The following is a 23445-nucleotide window of genomic DNA, read 5'->3' on the forward strand; positions in this document are numbered from 1 at the left end:
AAGAGGCGCACTAAAACCCTTTCTTCAACAAATGTTTAATTCAATGAAACTGTTTGGTCCAGATTTGAGCGTTGGCGAAACTGAAGGTGTCAGAATAATTACAAAACACGCGTCAAAGTTGTCGGGTGTGAGTCTGGCCAATCATGAAATAGCTGTGTCGTCATTAGAACCCTTGCAGTTGCTCTTGAGAAAATGCGCTCGGCTACACCATAGACATGTATATATGTCTATGGGCTACACAGCCGGCAGTTCTCGAATCGATCTCACGGTACTTGGTATGGCTACGTCACAGTGACCTAGCCTCGGCGCCCTCTCAAGTCGGACAAAAAGTCTAACCAGAATTCACTGTTTCAAGTCAGCCGCCTGCAGCCGGCTGCAGCGCTGCATGAAGTCAGGTCATCATGTCGAACGCACCTAATAAGTGAGTTTCTTGAGGGAAATGGGCGGAGCTAGTTATGGCATGGCACTCGGGCAGTGGTGCGTCGTATCATCATCTGACATCACTCACGCAATCAGCTGCAAGTGTGTTAATTGAAGTAAGTAAGTAAGTAAGTAAGACTTTATTTATATAGCACTTTTCATACAAGAATTGCAGCTCAAAGTGCTTTACATAAAATCAACAAAAACAATAATACAAGTGTTGATCTAAAACGTTTAACAAACCAAACTAGCCGCACTCTATCTGCGGTCTCGAATCCATCTTAGATCCGAGCTGCCACTTGCAGTTTCTAATACACAAACATGACAAGGGGGTAGACAGGACGAGCATAACATGAGGAGAGAGGAGGAGAGAAAAAGGCAACACCCAGACAATGCTCCTAGAGGAGTACAGTGTGGGAACAGACAAAAACCTCAGCACATAAGCACAACAACATTTACAAAAACACGTGGGGAAACAAGCAGGCGAAGGCGTTGGATGGGGGTGGGGGGGTGGTGATATCTGTAGTAGGTGAAAGTTAATGTGTGAGTAGGTCTGGGTTGGCGCCCTCGACCTAGGCCACAATCAGTCCGATTCTCCCTATGCAGATTGTGTTGGCCAGGAGACATCCTTGGTCATGACCCGGGCAGAGACCAAGCCACAGATGTCGGTGGGGGGGGGGGGGGGGGGAGGGAGGAGCAAGATAGTCTCGCTTCAGCGCTCTCCAGGGGAGTTGTTTTCTAATTGAAGGTCCAGACCTTCCCCTTCAGAGGACTTGAATGCTAGCTATGCTCCAAGGCAGGGAGTTCCCCCTTAGACATAACCACACCGCCAAAGACAAACCTATTTCCATTGCAATAAATGGTAGAATCAATACGTGAGTGTCTTGACAATTTTTTTAATAAATACAATCTACAGATACAATAAACAACTTAAAATGTCCCAAGTCCCAAACATGTGTGTTATATACATATATATCTATGTGTAGTATTCAGTAGACATTATTTCCTTCCTTCCCAGACTTCATGTTGTGGCAAAGTGAAAATGCCCGTTTACCCCCAAAAGTCTTTTCTCACATTAGTAAAACTCCATGGTAATTAAGATGATTTATAAAACGCTACTACGGTACATTTACTTCATTCACAACTAAATCTGAAATTAGACTTCAACTCTTCGGAACTGAGGAGTGATGGGTTTCCCCCTTTTGTGTACTCTTGTCTTTTGTTTCTTGTTACTCTTGTAGACTTACTGTCTACACATACTATGTAAAGGATGGTTATAATATTATCAAAGACGCTGACAAATATAGGATATTCCCACCAGAAATAAATAGTGTCTCCTTGAGTCTGTCCTGCTTCATCAGGAGCCTTTATGGAGTGTGAAAAACTGTTACAAAAAATCATCGAAAAAGTGAAATGAAAACAGCATTTTATCCATTGTGTCCAATCTCTACAAAAGCGACTTTTCATGTAAAACGCTTTCTCTTTAAGGCTCGAAGACATTCACTGCTTCCATGATCTCAGCCATCCGCCTCCTTTTTCTCGTCCCCTTGGTCTGCCGAGTCAGCAATGAGTTGATCCTTAGGCTCTTGAACAGGCCCCCCACTCACCTCCCCTTGCCCGTCACCCAAATCTGTCTGCTGGGTAGCCATGCTCTCACCTCCCCCCTCCATCTCCTGCTCATCCACCTCGTCCGTTGCCTTCTCCTCTTGGCCCAGAGAGTCTGGGATGATCTCAACCTCAATTTCCGACGACTCCTCATTTTCCTTGAACCACACAGTCTTCTGCCTCTCGTCCCTCTTCCTCTCCTTGCTGAGGATTGATCTCACTCCGTACTCCTCTCCCTGTCTTGCCCCTCTCCCAGAGAAGCTAGCCGGTCGAGCCTTGCCTACGTGGTTAGCATATACTCCACAGGAAGAGCAGTGGCGGTTTCGCTGCTCCATGGGGATCACTCTATCTCGAGCTGGGGTCACTGTGCGCCTGGGGCTGGCTGTTTCCAGGCGCCTGGAGCCCCCACGGCCCATGTCGCCCTCATTCTGGAAGCCGTCGTTGGTGTACTGCATGGTGTCCTTGGGCTGACCCTGGGGCTGACCAAACCGCAGACAAGGACCCAAGCACTACAAGGACAGGAGGTGAGAGGATCTCATTAAAACAGTATCTAATGAGCCATAGGATTTTACATTTAGTCATTTTAGCAGCGCCCATGCTGTATTTAGGATACAGCATGGGCGCATTGTTCACAGCCACAGATGCTACAGCCTTCGGAACGTTCCTGTAGGTTCATTTATTCTCTTTAACAGAGAGCCCTTCTGTGTGTTTCATCTGATAAATATTAATGCAGCCATTGAGGATAATCCCTTTGCTTGTAGGCAGTTCACCACTCAACACTATTGAACTGCCTCACCAATTGAGAGATAGGGTATTTGGGGAAATGGCAGAAAAAAGTGTTTTGAAGCATAACTCAAAGGACTTTATTTTATTTTATAGTATATCTTATTTTAATTCTAAATCCACATAGTACTGCTAGTTTATGTATAGATAGTCCACATATTTAAATTTTAGGTATATGTTTATTGTATGCACCTTCCTGCCAAAGCAAATTCCTTGTCTGTGCAAACTTTCATGGCGAATAAATCCCATTCTTAGTATAGTTAGACCTCATATTTAATTTTTAAGATCCCTATATGTTTAATGTATGCACCTTCCTGCCAAAGCAAATTCCTTGTCTGTGCAAACTTTCATGGCGATTAAAACCCATTCTGATTCTGAGTGCTGACCTCAGATAGCTTATGAAAACTGGTGTTCCCCTTCCTCAGACGAGAGATCAGGAAGCCAATCACAATGAGACAGAGGACCAACACGGCCGCCATGATCAGGCCCAGAAGCGCCATGTCACCAGCACGGTAGCCCGCTCCAGAGGGGGATGGGACTGCCACTGCTGCAAAGGTCAACAGGGAAATAAGTGACAATGAATACAGTGGTGCTCTAGGAAGTGTCTTGCAGCAAGCCTTCAAACTTACAATTTCACAGTGAACAGTGAAAACAATGACATTAACCACCCTAGTTGGGAATTATTAACATGATTTCTATTATATTGTCTGCTCACCAGTCTAAGTGTATATAAACATGACCAATGTACAGGAATACTTTCATTCCCCATGATATTTACCTTTCTCTGTGTCACTCATTGTCTTACCTGGTATTACCTGGACTGAGAGGGCAGTTGTACCAAACTCCCCTGTTGAGACATCCACCGCACGCAGCTACTCATCCATGATAACATTAACAAGAAAACCTAATGTAATCAAAAACATTTTGATGTCATTGAATTCATGAAAAAAACTGATTGTTGACAAAGTATCTCAGACCTGCAATGCAAATGACTCTGTCTTGACAACTCTCTTCAGAATCACAAAACCCTCGGTAGTCACGTTGACATAACTGCTGTACTGCACCTCATATTTCACATCTGGGTTGATACCCTGAAACAAAAAATGAGAGAAAAGTGACAGATTTAGAGAGACATAGAGACGTGTCTGATTGATTTCTTGCAGAAGACTTGATTTTAATAACAAATTGATTATCCCATTGACAGATGCCATGTCAAATTAGACAATTCCTACAGTGGCAAAGTCTTCATCCCGGGCCTTGACTCTGAAGGGCCTGTTGGAAGTGCGGTCTCGGAGGATCATGCTCTCGGGTACCGAGTTGCTGTAGATGTAGCCTTCGTAGCGGTCCTTTTCGAAGCGAGGAGGATTTCTGCTCTTCTTCATCACCTCGATGGTCACTGCTGTGGTGGCAAACTGGTCTCTGTTTGTGACCTGGGAAGCCTTGAAAACCAATGACTTTTCAGACTTTTCAAATCTCTCTCGACATTAGCGCCCTGCCATTCTAACTTACAACAAACTTACACCCCAAATATATTTAGTAATTAGGAACTAATGTAACTAGTAGTTAAGTTTCTTTGGTTAGTTATTTCATATGTATGCCCTTGAAGATTAGTATCAACAGTACAGATGTTTTTTTCTCCACTGAGAACAATGGTAAAGTTAAGTGAGCAAAAATGTCTAATCAAACACTTCCTGGCTGAAGTGATGGGATAGTGATGCTGTAGAAACAGGTGGTCCTCACTGTATCGTTACACTGATGTAAAAACACACATACAAAATAAATTATAACATTGTTACCAGAACAGTGAGAGTTATCAGTCCTACGATATCAGCAGCTTTGGCCATGGTTATGTTGCCAGTCTCCTCATCAATCTGGAAAATGTTTCCCTCGTTCCCTAGATGAAAATATACACAACATATTGTCAATAAGATATTGTTATAAGTTTAATTTTCGTAATGTATTTTAGAAGAGCCATTCATCCAGTTACCTCTGAGTATTCTGTAGCTGATCTGCTCACTTCTATTTCTATCCCCATCTTTGGCATATACAGGACCAGGCTCCAAAGTCAAGGCTCCATCCTATGGATCAAAAGCATTGTGTGAACTCATGTCTGAAACATAAAAATTACTTTGAGACTCACACCTCTTTCAGATCATGCCTAGTATGGAATGTTACAGATTTTCATTTAACAAATTAATTACTATTACTGTATAATTAGAGCCCTGTCGAATGAGATCAGTTACAATTACTGTTGGGTAAGGTGTGATTTCAGTCACATTCTGGTATGTTTCAAATGTAAGTTGTAATTAACTACAGTGCATGAGCAAATTATGAATATTTGAATTATAAAATGCTTTTCATTTTATTGTTAGTAATATCTGGAATTGCCTTTTATATGAACTCTCTTCATCAGTATTACAGTGTACTATTTAATCCTGTGATGATGCATTTTAGTCGTGAAACCAGTCAAGAGAAGCGATGGGCTTTACCTCTCTCTCTGTGAGATTGACCTTGCCCTTGTATCCTGTGCTGACACACAGCTTGGCTGGGCCAATGTTGGTCCGTACACAGGGCTGAAACCATGGTGGGCGGTTGTCGATGTCTTTAACGTTGACCGTTATAGTGGTGACTGAAGTGAAGAAGGGTTCACTGGAAGCTGAGCCATTATAGGTGTCCTGGGGAATGATGTAACTTAGGGTCAAAGGTCAGATGTAACTCTTCACCTGGTGGGTGAAGTGGTGTTTGTTAAATATTGAATTACAAAAAGGTCAGTCCAACATTGTCATTGTACAGTTTTATCTGTTATTATTGAACTAAAGTTGGACTATGTTGCATCGAGAGGCAATTGTTGCATTGTTATTAATTAATATTACCATGTTATAGACTTGAGCAACCAATATGTCTTCAAAATGCTTTGACATTACCTGCACATGCAAGACAAGGGAAATCTTTTGGATTGCATCATAGTCCAGAATGTTTTGCACAAGGATCTTTGGAGTGTTCACATTCTCTAGTCGGAAATACTTGTCCTGGTATTAATAATAATAATAATAATAAAGACAAGTTGCAAATAGAGGGAAATTGTTTTATCCACAGGAAATGGTAAATACAGTATGGTCATAGAAAGCAAAATATTATCTTACCATCGCTGATTCCAGTCGGTAGTACAGTAGGTCAGAATCAATGTCTGTGGCCTCTATCAGTCCAACGCTGCTATTGACTGGGGAAAGCTATGAGTGACAGAGTTAATGCTAAAGCTCTGGTCAGCTTTCCTTTACTTATGTAATTGTGCAAGAGAATGAAAATGTCTTACCTCATTCACATTTAGAACATAATGGTTTTGAGCAAAGTTTGGTGGATTGTCGTTCACATTTTCCACAAAAACCTCAATTGACACATTCACCTTGAAAAGTGCATGATGAATAGTCTGATTAGAAAGCTTGAATGGAACATCAAAGCCTTTAAAACATTAACACCCTACTAACAAGTCTTATCTTGCAGGTCTGCTTATTGTAATTTTTAATCTACTCATGATTTGCAGAAATGTGTGCATAAATCAAGAAAAATGACATAAACTTTTGACAGACCGCCCAAAAGTATTGAAACCAGATACTAAGAAAGGTCCAGGTGGCATCTCTACTCACAGATCTAGAGCCTGTTCTGTTGCATCGCACCCGTACAAAGAAGGAGTCTACACTGGGAAGGGTCTGAGAAGCAGATGGAGATAAAATAACTGAGTTTAAAATTGTTAACTCCACAAGACTCGCATGCAGAACAGAAAATCATGAATGTCACTGACATTTTTTGGATAGAGCTTTCCTTCTGAACAAAGTTGCATGTGTACTTATCTCATATGACGACTACACAATAGCTTTGCATGTCACTAAAGTAGCCCTACAGGTCAAAGACACATGATAAATAAAGTGAGGTTAAATATTCCAAAACAATAACATTGTCTTTTTATAATACCTCATAATCCAATCCTTTTATAGCCCAGAGTTCAGAACCCTTCAGGTAGAAACCCTCCTCCGGATTTTCTGTTAAGGTTAGTGTTACATCTTCGCTAGAGTTGATTTTTGCAACCAGCAGGTCTACTGTGCTGTTTTCTTGAATAAATACAGGGTCGGAAGAAACTGTACAAACTGAAAGACATTACAAAATGTTTTTGGAAAAAATTGCTCAACAGACCGAGAAACAACATAAACAAAGACAAGTTATAAGTACGCAATTGCTTGGCATATCCACAGGTTGTGCCATGGTGGCATGAAGGCCTCATTGCACCTTGTTCTGTTGTTGTGTTATTCATGTCTTCATGTATACAGAATACTTAAATTTGAGTAATTCTATACACACATCATTGGTCTAAATGAAAAAAGGCACATTTGATTGGGCATCAAGAGTGGTCAGTACTTTCAATAAGTGATGTGCATCCCAGATGGGAAACCTATAATTTGTTCCCATCCCAGATGGGAAACCAAATAACAGTTTGAAGGCCTTTCAGATTTCATACTATCAGCTCAAAATCATTCTGACATGTAAGACGCAAGTCTCCAAATCCAGCCAACCAGAAAAGAAAGTCTGAGCGAAAACATCCGCAAGTTTTGTGCCTGAACAGGCCAGGATGACATCATCAAGAGAGAAAGACAATGCGCTCTCGCAGTACTCACGTTTTTGGGCCTTACAAACACAACATATTGATAAAGCCAGCAGAAAGCCAAGGAAGATATTCACAGTTTTGCTCTTATGAATCTGTTCCATGTCCTGATTTCAGACGCGCCACAAATAAAGTCAGCAGGACACGGAGGAACCCTTGGTACCAGCTGGTACTTCTCCACATAAAGCACTGACTGTGTAGCCTGGCGAGTGGGAGTCGACTACAGTTGCAATGTTTGTGACTTCATCTTACGGTCATATATTGCCTAAAGAGCTTGCCAACAGTGGACTGCTGCCTCCTACAAAAATACTTGCATCTGTTTGAGTCAGAGGGGTCATTCTGTATTGGTGCCCATGCTCCACTCACAAAGGCCTTCAATGGAATGCACGAATGGTTCAGGACTCTTTACTATTTTGTGCCTAAATTAAATTATTTAGATGTTGGAATCCATGAAATGACATGGTTGCGATTTTTATATTATTTGACATAATGTAATACTGAGTTAATCTGAGCAAATGACTTCTGCATTTCAGATGTTATTGTGTGGAGTCACAAAAGTGATAAACTATAAACCCTTCTTTTTTTTCTCTTTCCACCTTCCTATGTCTCTTGCTCTCCTTAGAAGCCCAAAACGCTGGTACATACTGGAACACATGTACGGCTTCACCCAGTCAGCACACTACACACCCTCCCCACTGTCACCCGCTCACTCACACACTATCTCTGCCACACACACACATTGAGCCACCCCCTTCTACTCCTTGGTGTGGGAACAACAAGTGCCCAGTGTCATGGTGTCACATGAAGCAAGCACATTGTGCTAGCATGACGGAACCCTGCTAATGACATGCCACAGCCACAGAGAGAACACAGCCCCTAGTAACACACAACATTTGGCTTGAAGCAGTGACTTTGTTCAGCTTTAAACCAATGTTTGGGTTGTATTTACAAAATTTTGCCTAGAAACTCAATAAATGTCTACATGGATTGTTTCATGCTCCTTAACTGTGTAGCTTGACTTTAGTGTGTAGACTTAACTTCAGTTGAGACCATGTAATTATTAATATGTAATAATATCTGTTACAAATTAGAATAAAATGGTGTCATTTTAATTTCTCAAGTAACACAGAAGCTGTAAAATAGGGGAGGTGTAAAAGTAATGTTATCGGCCTGTGTTGTTTGGCCCCCTCAATTATCTTGTCGCGTAGCATTCCAAGAGTTCATATCACAACCAGCAGAGAGCATTAGAGAGATGCAGCCACAGCTAGCCTAAATCAAATACATTAAAGATAGCCCGAGGATGAATAATGACAGGTACATTTGTCTATGTAGATGTCTAAAACCACATATAGAACTCAGAAACCTATGTTTCAAGACCCGTATATACTTTAACTTGTCAAGCCTGAGAGGGTTTAAAACTCTCAGGGTGCTTTAAGCTTTTCTACAGCAGCTACTTACAGGTAAGGAAGAACAGCCCAGGTCAAATTGGTTCACCCAAGTAACCTAATTGGAACAATCTTGCTGACCGCTGGCACATGGCACATTCATGCCAGGTAGACTACGGTGAAGTTAACTGGGGGAAAAATACATAAGGCATAAGTGATCATATTTGCAACTTTCACTACCTTACCATTTGCTACTGTATTTGTAATATCCTGCACTGTTAAATCAATTAAGATAAATTACATTTATAGATAGTGGAGCAGTTTCTGTTACTGTTAACCGATCAAAATACTTCATAATTTAACCTTTTGAATCACAGATGTAGCAAGTCTATGACTTTCCGTATCACATAGCTGGGTAAATCTTCAAAACACTCAAAACAAACCCTAATTTCTCTTGCTTTCAATCTGTGGTTGTTTAATCCAACATGTAAAAAACTGGCCTTTAAACTACTGCGGAATGCTAACTGCTAGCAAACAAGCATTTTGATGTTATGAAAGTCCTTCTTTCACCACTTGTTGCTGAGGTCACAGACTGGGAGCTCTCTGAGCTTTGCATGGGTAAAAGGAATGTCTCTAAGTAGATTGCTAATCATCTCTGGTGGAATTAGTGCAGTGCTGCTCCTATTAACCCTGTGAAGTTAGTGTGATGTCACCTTCTTCCAACACAATCCTGCCTCACTAAATCTTCTATTATATGGGCTGGACATGAGTCTTAACCAAAAAAAGCGCCACACAAATGTATGCTGCATTGGCACATGCTTACTGAAAAAGAACAACAGCAATTGACCCCAACATGTAAGTCTAAGGCAAAAAAAAACTCAGTAAAGCGAAAATGCTCTAATAAACAATTAAATATTAGACCAAACCAAAACAATTCTCATCATTGCACTTTTATACTGCCTTACAAATACAGAAGACAAAAAAAGTACAGTCAGTACGTTTTTGATAAGATCCCACCTCCTCCTATAAACCTGGAATTTGTATTGAGTCCATGCACACTTAATTCTGTCCTGAATTGTTTTGGGTAAACTGATGCCTAACACATTACAGACACATTAAGTTTTCTACAGCCCAGTTATAAACTTAATGGGTATTCACATAAACATTTGGCATAACAACGGATGTTCTCTCCAATGAACTCAACACTCTCAGTAATTGCCTTGTTCATAGCAAATTAAAAGTTTTGCAATCACTGTTTAGTCAACATTAATAGTAAAACACCTCCCTCCATGTGATCTAAACGTCATTAAAAACATTTGGGATTAGAATGTCTTCTCACCGCTGCCTTTGGCATCATCAAGAAAGAAGCATGGTAACAATGAGGTATTGCACACATGGTGTGATGTACGCCAACACTCAGGTTGAGGTGAAATGACACTTATAAATAGAATGTGTGGTGCTTGTGTAATTAATTTTCCTGCTTCCAACTTTTTAAAGTACTTTATTTTCAAAGTCAGTGATATTCAATCTATAAATCTTCATCAGAATCTTAAAGAAATGATTCTCCGTACACAGATCTGGTTCTGAACATAACCAGGCCAAGTGTTGTGTCCATAAATATATTATATTATTGTTTAAAAAAACGTTATTCTGAACATGCATTCAAAATGTCTGTCCAAACGTCATTTCCAAAACATAGAAACTAAGTCTTCCAAAACAGTAGAACAAATATAATCTGTTACCAAAGTGAATTCTACCACAAGGACGGTCTCTCCATAGCCTTTAAACTCTTCTGACATACAGAATCCTTCCAATGTGCTAACTAAGCCTATCAATTAGAGAGCAAACTCTGTGAACCAGGTTTGACCCCATTGCTCAGTACAGACATGGCCTTGATGGACCAGAGATACCATAGATGTCAGTAATATTGTCGTGAAAACAGGAGATGATCATTTAAATTCTAATAACACTGTTCTGTATGCTTAGTCATTTCTCACTTCCTAGTCAGGTAACCAAGACATTTTGTAAAGTGCATGCTGAACTGGAGCATTTTAAACTAATAGTACCGGTGCTCTTTGTTGTAAAGGGGACCAACGGCCAAAGGCTAAAGGCCACATGGGATCAATGAAAGAATACTAATATCTCTTATTTCCCACAATTCCTGCACTGTCATACTCTGGTGAATGGTTCTATCCAAAACCCATTTTCCCGTCTGCCCAGCCCACGTTTGTATGGATAACTTTGGCTCATTTGGGGCCTTGATTACCTGGCTTGCTCCACTCTCTGATGAGCTAAGAGGTTCTAGCCACAAAGGTGCACAGTTCACTTAATCATAGACTAGTGGCACATATAGAAACATTTCTCACTTCAAAAGAATAGGTGTTAGCCAAAGACATGAAGATGGTGTGTCTGAACTCTTAACAAGATAATTTGCAAACATGAGAAGCAGTTCTCTGTCAGAGAGCACTGAATGAATTGCTTCTTTAAATCAATTACTGTGACCTTGAGAACGGCAGAGCAATTTGTCCCTCCTCACCTGCACTGTGGGAACAGCTATAAGTATGGTTCTACCATTACTCATTTAAGTAATCATTGAGGCTGAGTTAGGAACGTAAGAAATAAGATAGCTATTTTAGCAATGTGACACAGACACCTAATTTCACAGTGGATTCTTCTTGGCATTTGTCGTTCTTATAGGTTGTATCTTTCTGTTCCCCAATCTGTTTCAGGAATCGGGGGTGACCTGAACATCTGCGCTGTGTTCCTTTAGCATGTGTGCTTGTTCTCAAGTTGTCCTCAGAAGCCAACAGATGCTCCTTTCCAACAGTTCTGCCCTGAGCTTTAGCGAGGGTATGTGTTAGAAGCTAATTGCCGCTATTTTATTTTAATCATATTCATGCCTTTATTTAGAGATGGAGGAAGGATCAGGAAACAGGCTTGTCAGCTGTTGGTGTGTATAAGGTCTGTTTGTCCGAACAGAGTCTGTCAGGACAATAAAGGAAGATTCCTGTGAGTTCATAGCTGTCTCATTTTATAATAATGAAGTAATGTGCTAGCCTGGTCCTAACCAGACCCTCTTACATTTCATTTGTACAGAGGGTCTGGGATCGCTCCATTGACAAGCGTTAACTTCCTTGAAGGCGGGTACTCTGTTGAAGTTTAAAACTATTGGATCTGCCCAGAGCCATTCTGATCTGCCATAACCAATCACTAGTGTTCGCCTTAGCCAACCCCTGCCGTAGCTGGAAAATCAAACTTTTCCCGAACCCCGTGGGGAGGAGGGCCACAACATCATGGCCACCAACAAAACTTAGCAAAGTTCCTGCTCCGGCTTTAACTTTTGGATATTCGGCAGTGACTCCGCCGCCATTACTGAACTACAACTTAAGCGAACGACATCAACGTCATCGTTCTCAGCCACTCCCTCTGTTCGCTGATTGGACCTACAAAAAATGTGTTTCTGAAAACCGACTAATACACCGAAATCCCAGACCTAGTACAGAAGCAAAATCAAAATTGAGCTGAAGTCTAGGAAGGCAGAGCCAGGCTAGTAATGTGCTTAGGTGTGCAACTCCACGGCGAAGTGTATCTAGATGTTATTAGTTACAGTTACGCATGTTGTTTCAAACCCAGTATCATACTTCTGCGTATATATGACACGGGTTTACACTTCTATTTTGTGTGCCATATGCAAAATCCCTGTTTTACGTGCAGTTTATTCGGGAATTCCTCCCAACAGAACCCTGTAGCTAATGATAGCTAACTGTCGTTCTTTAAAACAAACGAGATTTCAAACAATCGCAAAACGAAGTAATTAGAAATGTCTAACAGGCTACCATGCGTTTAATTATGCGAAATTACACATGATGACAAACAAAACCGCTACCAACTAATCTTGCCTTACACCATGATACAAGTAGCCTACACAAAGGTCATGGGTAATCCCTCGCATCCCATCTTTCCTAATTTAGAATAGGCTACTACTCCATTGCCAACAAGGGCATTTAATATTGATATTAAATTAACTCTTCAACACCTCCATTATATTATAATCTATTCATACATACTTGTATGTGATATATATAAATCGTTAAGATGTTCTGTTTTCTAAACATGTAAACTTTGAAACATTTAAATTAACTACAAATATGGCGTTGTTCAACGTCTCGATCTAGTGTTTAATGGCATACGTTTGTAGTTATTTTAGTCATTTGTGTTTTACACAAATATCATCCCCAATTTCATTGATCAGATTGATCAGAAATGTAGAATGTAAATTTATTATATATCAATAAAAGTTATATATAACCTGCACTACAAAAGTTAACGTTGGCATGTCTTTTTTTCATACGTTTGCATAATGAACTGTAAAAAGAATTATTTTCACGTTTTGAATGTTATTGTCACACTGCAAGGAATGTCTCACAATGGAGCAACATGCACATTTTCAGCTCGGTATGCATACATTGGAGTACAAGACACATTTTAAATTTGGAAAATGAACACTTCAAGGTGGTGCTGTTGAGCCTCTATCTGGCTTAGAACTAAGGCCATATGAAGAAAAGTATTTACTAGTCGAAAATATTCGACAGGCCAAGCCACGAACATGTACCACCCTAACCCTAATTTGATAGCGGGGTCTGTTTAGACCATGTCTTATGCAGAGCAAATTATCATCTTTTAAGTTTGGGGATAAATAAAAATGCACTAGTGGGTCTGTACTCTAATATTGTTTGTGCTAAACCAGGATTATATGCCACCAAAAGATAATTTGAGTTTGGCCACTGATGTAGTCTATTTAGATTATGAATAGTCTTGGAATCTGTACTTGGAAAGAAACCTCACTGCAATGGCAGGTTTGGATTTAAAAAATACTTTGTCGTAAAACATCAAACCCATTTTTGGAAAGGTCTTAGCTTTTAGGTTAATTTATGTAAGTTTGACACATTTCAATTTCAAATTTGTCAACCTTTGTCTGATATGACCTTTGAACCCTTGCCAGGGGTCACCTTTAAAGACCTATATTTCAGTGTATTTCAGTGTGAACTATTCTGAAATCACACATTATGATGTGATAAATCATACAATCACATCTCAACACCTCAACACAGACGACCTCCCCCTCAACACATTTCTGAGGTCACTGATTGTGTTAAGGACAGGGAGGTTGTCTGTGTTGAGGGGGGGGTCGTCTGTGTTGAGGGAGAGGTCATAATAGTTCACACACAATGTCCACTTATTACATCAAACATGTTTGTGGTGAACCAACGATGGATCTCAGCATCTTCTCACCTCCTTTTAAACTCTGAACACAGAGCACATGCTTACTACTACCCACCAGGCAGATGTGTGTGTGAGTGTGTGTGTGTGTGTGTGTGCACATGCCTAACCCTCTCCTGGAGACATCAATCATCATAGATACGGGCTTGACTTTGCTGGAATCCAACAATGGTTGACATAGAGCCAAGGTCAGTCCAAACTTGTTTGAATGATGTCGCTGCTTTCTTTGTAGTGTTAAAAACAGGTAAAGTTTTTGAGTTTCTTGTGTTTTCTAAGTCCATTAAACTTTCTTAATCTCTATTCACTTCCTTGGAGTAGTTAGTGCTGTAGTGACGTGTGTTTAATTGAAGATGATGAAATTGGTTATTTCTTTCCTCTTGATGAGCGAATTGTTTTTACAATGTGGCAGAAAGGACCTCAGTGCTATAACTTCACAACGTCAGCACACGTTACGATGCAGATACGACTTACTAGTAAGACTTGCTTAGCAAGTATCGTGCCGTGGTGTACAAGCAGCATCATTACAAGTGGGGGGAGTTGTAGGGCTTATTAGTCATCTATCTTGCTTCCAACTTTTGTTTTCAAAACCAGTCATTTGGGGCAGATAAACATCGAAAAACATGCAGGGCTACAGTAGACCCAGTGACCAGGATCAATGACCAGGATTGAAGGAGGCTGATATAGAAAAATACATATATAGGCCTATATATACAGAACACTGTTTCATTATACACTCTTATTATTTTTGAAGTGTAAATGAGCAGCAACAAATGTAAACTTTCTATGTAATCTTCATAAATAATAAGTATGCATACTTATTTTTTAATTTAATTTTTGTATTCGTTTATTTGTCAGGGACAATGCAGCGCACATTATTACATACATAAATAACGTTGTAGATGTGTTGCATAAAAGGTTTTTAGCCAATAGGCTAATTTGCAACGACAGTCCCATGTCATTTAAATTACCAAAATATTACTTGTACAATTTAAGTTTAAAAAACGCAACCATCTGCAACGGACGCAAGCACTCCTCACAATTTCCCCAGAATTTGTTATTATTTATTAAATCCCACGTCTGACCGCTGTCTGACATTTAATTTAAAAGTTGGTGCAGCAATAAAAACGCATAGTGCCAAACCTACATTGGAACTGTCAGAGCTCAGATGTAATCGGAGGATACTTAGCTATAATAACGGCTCGTTTGAAAAACGACTAAGGCCAGCCAACAGTCCTAAGCAGCTTTGAGTCACTGGATTTAAAGCTCTGATTAGTCAGCTCAGGTAGCCTACCTACCTACCCCGCAATACTTGTGATCTGATAGGTTAAAGGCTATGAGGGAAAGGCAAAGAACATAGGCTACAGCAGTAATATGCTATTGATCTTTTCAACGCTATTGTGGACGGCTGTGTAATTCTGAAATGGAAACTTGAATTGAAACACGCTGGAGTGTCATCTAGCGCCGTGCGCGTTTCACGGGGACTGTCCATTGCTTTTGGTGCTGATCTCGAGGAAGCACCAATCGTGGAAGCGTTTCAAGGGGTTGCCGCTTGCCAAGTTTCCAAAGGCGGGACCTGATGTAGGGCCTATCATACATAGTCAATATCAAGTCAACGTGGAAAGGCAATTGAAAGTTATGCATAGATGAAAACCTGTTTAGACACAGCCGTTCTCGCACGGACTTGGTGTCCTAGAAGGAATTTGCCAATCGGTGGAGGGTGCGAGAGGGGCGACAAGCAGTCATGTCGGACAACTTTACCGATTTTGGCAATACGACACAGCCGGTTGTCACCGACTACAACTATCCTGCTCTAATATTCGGAATATTGCTGATCATTGTTATTATTGGAGGAAATGTGCTTGTGTGCCTTAGTGTTTACAAGGAGAAAGCGTTGAAAACTACAACAAACTACTTCATTGTCAGTCTGGCTTTTGCGGACCTACTGCTGGCTGTTCTGGTTTTGCCCCTCTTTGTGTATGCAGAGGTAAGTCAACGTGACAGACATTTGGTTTTAGACAAGGCTTTTTACTTTAAGCGGGCGTGTGCATGTCGAATACCCTTGTCCTACTACAATATTTAAAAAGGAGTCAAGTTTGACTTTTCAAACATTTGGGTAGGATAAAGTTGATCATGATAACATGCTTCAGCACTGATTCCTAATAATTGTGTTTTAGTTGATACTCTTGAATGTCTGAAGGCTTATGCTTGTCTGACTTTTGTAATAGTTTTAAGTAAGCTATAATTGGTGATGATTCGATATAAGACCGAGCACCTAAAAAGAGCTAAAGAGAAAGAACATCCCGTTTATGTAATTCCCTTGTCCTTTCTCTCAGCTGTCAAATTTTCCGATTGCCTTGTTACTAAAGGTCAGTCATTTTATACAGCTGTGAATCACGTATGCGTCATTTGGAGACGCATGTGAATCAGATAATTGGTACATTATTAACACCAGCATAATCACACGGGGAAAATGTGTATCTGATATACATCTAAATATAGAGCTATTTCTGACTGCATCACATGACTTTGTTAGAGGTGTGCAAAGATGCCATTTAAGTACCCCTAATTTAAGTACTCCTTATTTGGGACACCGTTATCTTATTACTTGAGGTGCAATAGTTAATCTGCTGATAGTGTTAGAGTTGCTACTTGTTTAAAATCTCTGGGACTGTCTTCTTGCAATGTCAGACTCCCATTTACTGGGTGGTTGAGGACAGACTGAGAAGTCAGCATCATGATATTAATCAGCTGATAGAGGAATGATGGCACGTTCACTCACACATAATAAATAAACAGTGCAAACACAAACATTGGTGAAATACTGTTGCATATTTGATTGTGTCAGAATTTAGAACTGTGTGTTTGTGTGTGTGTGTGTGTGTGTGTGTGTGTGTGTGTGTGTGTGTGTGTGTGTGTGTGTGTGTGCTGTATCCAGTTCCAGGGTGGAGTGTGGACCTTAAACATGCTGGTGTGTGACGGCCTGATGACCATGGATGTGATGCTGTGCACCGCTTCCATATTTAACCTCTGCGCTATCAGCATTGACAGGTCAGTCTGGGTCCGGTCCACCCAGCACATCTGCTAGCTCACTGCAAAATTGTTGTGTGACTGGCTGGTTGTCATGAAATGAAACAGTTTTACTGGAATTAACTGTATCTTAAAATGCACAATTATTAAAATCACAAAGCTGCCAATCTCCTTAGCTGGGTGGGGATGGGTTCAGCTCAGTTGTAGAGCATTTCATTAGATCAAGAGGTCATAAGTTCGGATCCCCTTTCAACATCTCTTCGGATAAAAATATGTAATGTTAATGCTATACTAAATACTATAAATCTATAGTATATGACACACATAATGCAGTTTGTCATGCTCTTAATTTTTAACAATTATGTGGTAGAATTAGTTACTTTCACACTTTGATGTGCATCTGCTGAACGTACTTCTGATGAGATTCACTCCTCAGCTCCCCAGTAAGTCAGAATCTGCAAAAATATTTTGCGCAAAGCAGGACAGTGAGAGTGATGGAGAAAGGAGTACCAGATTAGATCTCTGAGTGGGAAATGCTGGAAACTCCCCATGGAGACATTTCATCAGACTGAACATAGAATTTATGTTTTAAAAATCTGAGTTGTGATTGCTGGGAGGCTTGGCCAAGAAAATCTGCGGTTACCCACTTAATTGCACAATTTACTTCTGCAGACAACTGTTGCATAATGCAAGGCATTGTTAATAGATAAACCAGTAAACAGCATTATAATTCCCAACGTCTTATAATTTTTTGATTGAATTGATTCATGTCTGTGTTTCTTCTGATTAATGCAAAGAGGTGATCTTCTTTTGCTGCCCTGATGCAGTATTATAGATCTCAATAAAACAACAGAAAACCACCCAGCCTTGTACTGTAACTTTGATCAGGTGAATGTGTTGGGGTGATCAAGAGCAAAATGTCAGCCCTCTAGCATTCACAAAGGGGAAGACAAAGTGAGACCTGAGGTAACCAAGTCCCCTCTCCTTTTTATTCTGAATCATCCCTCTCCTCTTCTTGTTCTGCAGGTTCATTGCAGTTTCCATTCCCTTAAACTACAACCGAAAACATGTGGACCACCGTCAGATGATCCTGCTGTCCGCCACATGGCTCCTGGCCCTTGCCGTTGCATCACCCGTTATGTTTGGCATCAATGATCCCAATGATATCCCCCAACGCGACCCCAGCGAATGCAAGCTGGAGGATGACAACTATGTGGTGTACTCCTCCGTCTGCTCCTTTTTCATCCCCTGCCCCATCATGCTGCTCCTCTACTTTGGAATTTTCCGGGGTCTTCGGCGCTGGGAGGAGGCTCGCAAGGCCAAGCTGAAGAACAGCATCCAGGCTTGCCGGAAACTCCAGCATGCTGCCGCCGCCCTACCCCCTGTAGACCCCCTCCCTGGCCCACTGACCATGCCCCTGCCCAGGATCATCGAACGTGACCTGGCCCAGTCTGGCCTGGAGGAGGAAGAGGACTGTGTGCAGCCGGACTGCCCTTTTCCTCCAGAGTACAGGAAGAGTTCCATTGAAACTGTAACTTACCCAGACCTGTCCTCTTACAACCAGCAGCCACCGAGGAAAACAAGAGCTAATATTAACAGCCGGGAGAGGAAGGCCATGAGGGTGCTCCCTGTTGTGGTGGGTAAGTGGCACTGAGAACTTTGACTTGTTGCATCTGAGAATGACCTGGTTATACCTATGACTGAAGCGAGAGCTCTGTTGGTAGGTAGCTTTGGTCAAATGTGATGTTTTGTTGTCTGTGGTATCATCTGTGATATTACTTTTGGTGTGCCAGTGCACCTACAGAAACATCTTGATCTGTCTGCATGTGGATGTTACTTAGTTAGTTGTGTTTTTATTTGACCATTCTAATATAGCTACAATAGAAATAATATGATTGACTGAAATATTATGCAGCTGACTGATTTTCATAGGCAGCCCTAAATCAGAGCAGGCCTCTAGTTCAGCTTTTTACTGGAAATGAGAATGGATTCTCTACTTACAATATAATGACTAGGCAATACAAATGATGAGTGTGATACAATCCTTCTGCTCATCTGGATCTACTGTGGTGGAAATGTTAGCGCTAATCAAGAGCCTGGAGGACAGAATTAATAGGATAGTTCACATTGATATACCTCAAGAGGGAGTTCTCCATCGTTTGTGGAATTCAAATTTTTGGGCCACAGCAACATCTTTCATGAATAATTTGAAGCTTTGAGTCATTTTCTTGGTGTCAGGCTGATGGAGTGAATTTTTCATGAAAGATGTTATCTTTCCCAGTGAAATTACTTCCATTGGAATAAAGAAAATAAAAAGTGCTTGCTTCCCACAATACTTGTGGCTTTTCAGTGGATCTGACTCTGGCAACATGATACTTGTCTAAGTCATTCTCTTATTCTCTGAAAATAAATATGTGAAAATCTCACTAGCATGCAAATGGTTGCAATTGTTCATTCATAGAACTATGTCTGCCACATTGCATAATCTGACTATAAAATACATTTGATTAGTTTGATGAATTTTGAGTCAATTTCGCAAATAATTTCAGTGGGCACCAGTTTGAACATTAGACTACCAAGTCAGGCTTGTGGGATGGTTCTAAAGGCAGAAGTCAGTTTTCTATTTATGGATGGTTAGATTGCATTATCATGTAGCCTACATTTATAGAGATCAAAATAGTGTAACAAAGATATTTGAGTAACTTTTATTCCTCAACGATATATTGTCTTCTTATTAATCAAGCTCGGTCTCTGTGCAGCCTACATTTTCTGATAGGAGGATATTTGAAATATTGGCCTTGTTGTGCCAAAAAATTACATTCTGCCAAAAACGGATTTGTGTCAGCAGTCAAGATATTTAAACTGGTAAAAAAAGACGGGATTGCTTTTAATTAAGGGCTTGTAACAGGTAAAATAAGTCAGAGTCAAAAGTATTCTTGCAAAAGAGATTATTTATTTTATAACTCATCAATTAATCATGTTAATATAGTCTAGTTTCCAAGCATAGGCCTTAACAAGGATATTAGACATGCCAAACACAAATAAACATACAAAACAATTGGGCTAGTATTGCCTTTAATCACAAAAATGTCATTTCACTGATTATGCAACAAACTGCAAACACTTTTGCCATAACTGTGTTACTTTGGTTAAAGTAAAGTTTCAGACATAGGCCTACTTTTGCTGTTACCGGAGACATAAATGTATCTGTATTTGCATGTTATGATTGTCTGATCCAGACCAAAGCAGCTGTGGACACATATAAACCGGATGATAGCCTACAGCTTCCTCGGACAGGAATACGTTTTTTGACAGAAAGTCATTTTTTGGCACAACACCAGACTGTACATTTTCCCCAGGTCTCCCCTGCACACCCCGTACAAGACACAAGTCTATAGATTGAACATAATGTGGTGTATATTTTCACCACAAAGGTAAAATATGTCACCCTAGATAGGTTAGCTAATTAGTAATGCTATCATATCTGAAATATCATGGTTTTATATCATCTTTGGTCATGGAAGGCTATATTGAGCAAACCAACCAGTTGTCCAAGTTCTAGGTTGAAAGTGCTTTTGGTTGACCATTTCTGACCGACTAAGTATAGGTTAAAGCCTTCAATCCAATTATTATGTAACACAGTGTCTCTTAAGTTTTAGCCGCAACATTTCTTGCGCGTGCATACTGTGTACACTGACTAAACACATCTCTGTTTTGGGTTTTTACTAATTATCCAAAGTAGATTTGTGGGTTAATGGGGACAAACCTGAATTTAACAAACAGAGTTTTCACAGATGCTCATGCATTGGTTGCTACAGTAGATTTACTAACAAATGTTTTACCAATTGGGTTGTCAGCAGATAATGTAGGTGACAGCAGGAAGCAGTTTAGGCTGTCCAAAGTCATTAGCATAAGCAGGTAACACAGAATGCAGTTTCTATATTGAAACACACCCAACATAAGATTACTTATTGTACCTTTGCCTTTTCATGTCAACTGTAGTAATTGAAGATTAAAAACAGGTCTTTGAATGTTCGGCACACTGAAGTAAATGCATTTTTTGATATAATATATATATACCTATAAATAATATACGTATAATATTTAGATTATACGTATTTGTTCCTGATATGCCCCAACATGTTAATCTATTGGGCTATAGTTTAGGGCTTTGTTTCTAATGCCCATGTAGATGCCCATTTTTTTTCAGTGTTAAAATGACCTGGATTAATTAAGGACACCAAGCCACTCAACAAAAATTGTCTTGTGGCATATAGCAAAGTATCACAGTGCAAAGGTGCTTGAAGAGGGTATGGTAGGTGCAAACCTAGCTTGCATTGCAACTTCATTGCCTGACTGAATATTCATGGCTATTTGATCAATTGTATTATTATTTTTGCCGTTTCAGGTTGTTCTTTGCTAGGGAGAGAACATGATTAATTTAATACAGTGGGTCAGTGTAAATTATAATTTATTGTCATTGCACCCTCTTAAATTAACTGGGTTTGAATGCATGTCTACAAGCCTTGTACCAAGATTGATTTATTACACTGACCTGAAACCCTATATTCTATAATTCCCTTTCTTATATAATATTGTCTTTGATAGTCAGTGTAGTTCCTAAAGTTTTCTTTTCTTTCTCCCTGAGCAGTAAAAGGTGAATATAAACACATTTATACTGCTATACGCTAATCTGACATTCCAGGCTAATGTCCTTACAGTCATTTAATATATTCAGCTAAAACGTTTAATGAAATGGCCTACTCCAGGCTTGTTTGATGTGTTTTTCTCCGCTCAGACAATGTTTCAATAGCTTCCCTGTTGGATAAGGTGGACATTAACTGCCCATATCAAAACATCTCTTTAATTGCTTTGTTTAAATATATATGTAAATATATATGCAATAAATATGCATTCCTCCCACCTACCTTCACTTTTCATACCTTTCAAACATCAACAACAACAAGGCTCCTAACCCTCCCTTTAATTTCTACTTTTATTCCTTTCAGGTTGCTTTCTATTCTGCTGGACGCCATTTTTTGTAGTGCACACCACCCGTGCCCTTTGCAAGTCATGTGATATCCCGGACGGTCTGATGAGCACCGTCACCTGGCTGGGTTACGTCAACAGCGCACTCAACCCCATCATCTACACCGTCTTCAATACAGAATTCCGAAAGTTTTTCAAAAAGTTCTTTCACAGCTGTTTCTGGCATTAGACAACCCCTCTTCAAAGACAATGTGTCACACAGTGATGTCAATCACTAGTTTCTGCACATTTCTTGGTTTTCATCAAACCATGAACAATGTTAATGTAGTGTCTTTATTTACGTAAGATATCCCATGCATATAAGCGCCTTCTGAAAATGAAGTGTGACCTGAGTGGAGAATCTACCTAATCATGATGAGTCATAGGTCACCCTATGCAGGAGTCTCAATTTCTGACAAATGAGACTATGTAGGTCTAGAACTAAGACCATTAGGTAAAAAAGCAGCTGCTTGGAGACTAGCAAGGCCCTTAAAACATTGTCAGTATAATGGATAGCACTATGATCAGAAACTGTATATGATCACATCAATGTGTGATTGTCATGCCAACACTTTGAAGGATAGGCTCTGATATGCTAACATCATGCTATAAAAAGGTGCAGACATGCCTTTTTGTTTATTTTTATACCTTTATATCAGTATACCTGGAGCAGCCTCAACATGATAAAATGAAAAGTTAGGGCACCTTTGAAATTTAACTTTGTCCTGAAAATCAAACAGCATTAACCTTGAATGTCCTGTCACTCCACAGGAGTGATATATTGACTTACATATAGATGTATGTAGTTGAATTCTGAACCTATCCTTTAATTGTTTGGGGCATTGCATGAATAAGAATATTAAAAAATAATCATATTAAAAAGAGGTCTAAATGCATTCAAGAATTTAACAGTTATATTCTAGCGTTTCATGACTACATCTTAATCTTAAGTACTCATGATGTTTAAACATAAGTAACGTTGTAAAAAGCATATAAGCCTACAGTATGAATACACAATACTTTATTAACCTCAAAAACAAATCTCTCCAAATGTATTTGTTTTATTATTTCACATTGTTTTTATTATTATTGCCATTTTACCAAAGCCAATATTTCTGCCTGATACAGCAGTATGTATGTTTGGTCATTGACAGTGCCTACTGTTGTTATGCCATATCCACGTTTTAAGTGGAAGCTTTCCAATAAAAAGCATCTTTCTGATACTTAAACTTGTGCCTTTCTATCTTTCATTCTTAACGGTGC

At 39.9% G+C, this 23445-nt stretch overlaps 2 protein-coding genes across 2 annotated transcripts; one reads left to right on the forward strand and one right to left on the reverse strand.

Moving 5' to 3' along the window:
* Positions 1–1132: 1132 nt before the first annotated feature.
* cdhr5a (cadherin-related family member 5a) lies at positions 1133–7605 on the reverse strand. The gene is made up of 14 exons (XM_067249126.1): positions 7476–7605; positions 6778–6950; positions 6453–6515; positions 6122–6211; positions 5952–6038; positions 5733–5837; positions 5298–5483; positions 4796–4886; positions 4605–4702; positions 4041–4247; positions 3786–3899; positions 3614–3680; positions 3195–3355; positions 1133–2534 (listed from the first exon to the last, which is right to left on the reverse strand). The coding sequence occupies exons 1-14, from the start codon at positions 7564–7566 to the stop codon at positions 1938–1940; spliced, it is 2130 nt and encodes a 709-aa protein (XP_067105227.1). The 5' UTR covers positions 7567–7605; the 3' UTR covers positions 1133–1937.
* Positions 7606–15868: 8263 nt separating this feature from the next.
* On the forward strand, positions 15869–22372 carry drd4b (dopamine receptor D4b). The gene is made up of 4 exons (XM_067249424.1): positions 15869–16111; positions 17063–17175; positions 18181–18794; positions 22164–22372. The coding sequence occupies exons 1-4, from the start codon at positions 15869–15871 to the stop codon at positions 22370–22372; spliced, it is 1179 nt and encodes a 392-aa protein (XP_067105525.1).
* Positions 22373–23445: the final 1073 nt, after the last annotated feature.

The sequence above is a fragment of the Osmerus mordax genome, chromosome 13 (assembly GCF_038355195.1).
Source record: "Osmerus mordax isolate fOsmMor3 chromosome 13, fOsmMor3.pri, whole genome shotgun sequence".
In the NCBI taxonomy this organism is placed as follows: Eukaryota; Metazoa; Chordata; class Actinopteri; order Osmeriformes; family Osmeridae; genus Osmerus; species Osmerus mordax.

Excerpts from the sequence above, each read along its gene's own strand:
- drd4b (XM_067249424.1), top strand. The coding sequence starts at position 15,869 with ATGTCGGACAACTTTACCGATTTTGGCAATACGACACAGCCGGTTGTC. Across the intron at positions 16,112-17,062 it reads CCCTCTTTGTGTATGCAGAG|TTCCAGGGTGGAGTGTGGAC; the intron begins GTAAGTCAACGT and ends TGCTGTATCCAG. Across the intron at positions 18,795-22,163 it reads GGTGCTCCCTGTTGTGGTGG|GTTGCTTTCTATTCTGCTGG; the intron begins GTAAGTGGCACT and ends TATTCCTTTCAG.
- cdhr5a (XM_067249126.1), bottom strand. The coding sequence starts at position 7,566 with ATGGAACAGATTCATAAGAGCAAAACTGTGAATATCTTCCTTGGCTTT. Across the intron at positions 6,516-6,777 it reads TAAAAGGATTGGATTATGAG|ACCCTTCCCAGTGTAGACTC; the intron begins GTATTATAAAAA and ends TCTGCTTCTCAG. Across the intron at positions 3,900-4,040 it reads GGGATGAAGACTTTGCCACT|GGTATCAACCCAGATGTGAA; the intron begins GTAGGAATTGTC and ends TTTTTGTTTCAG.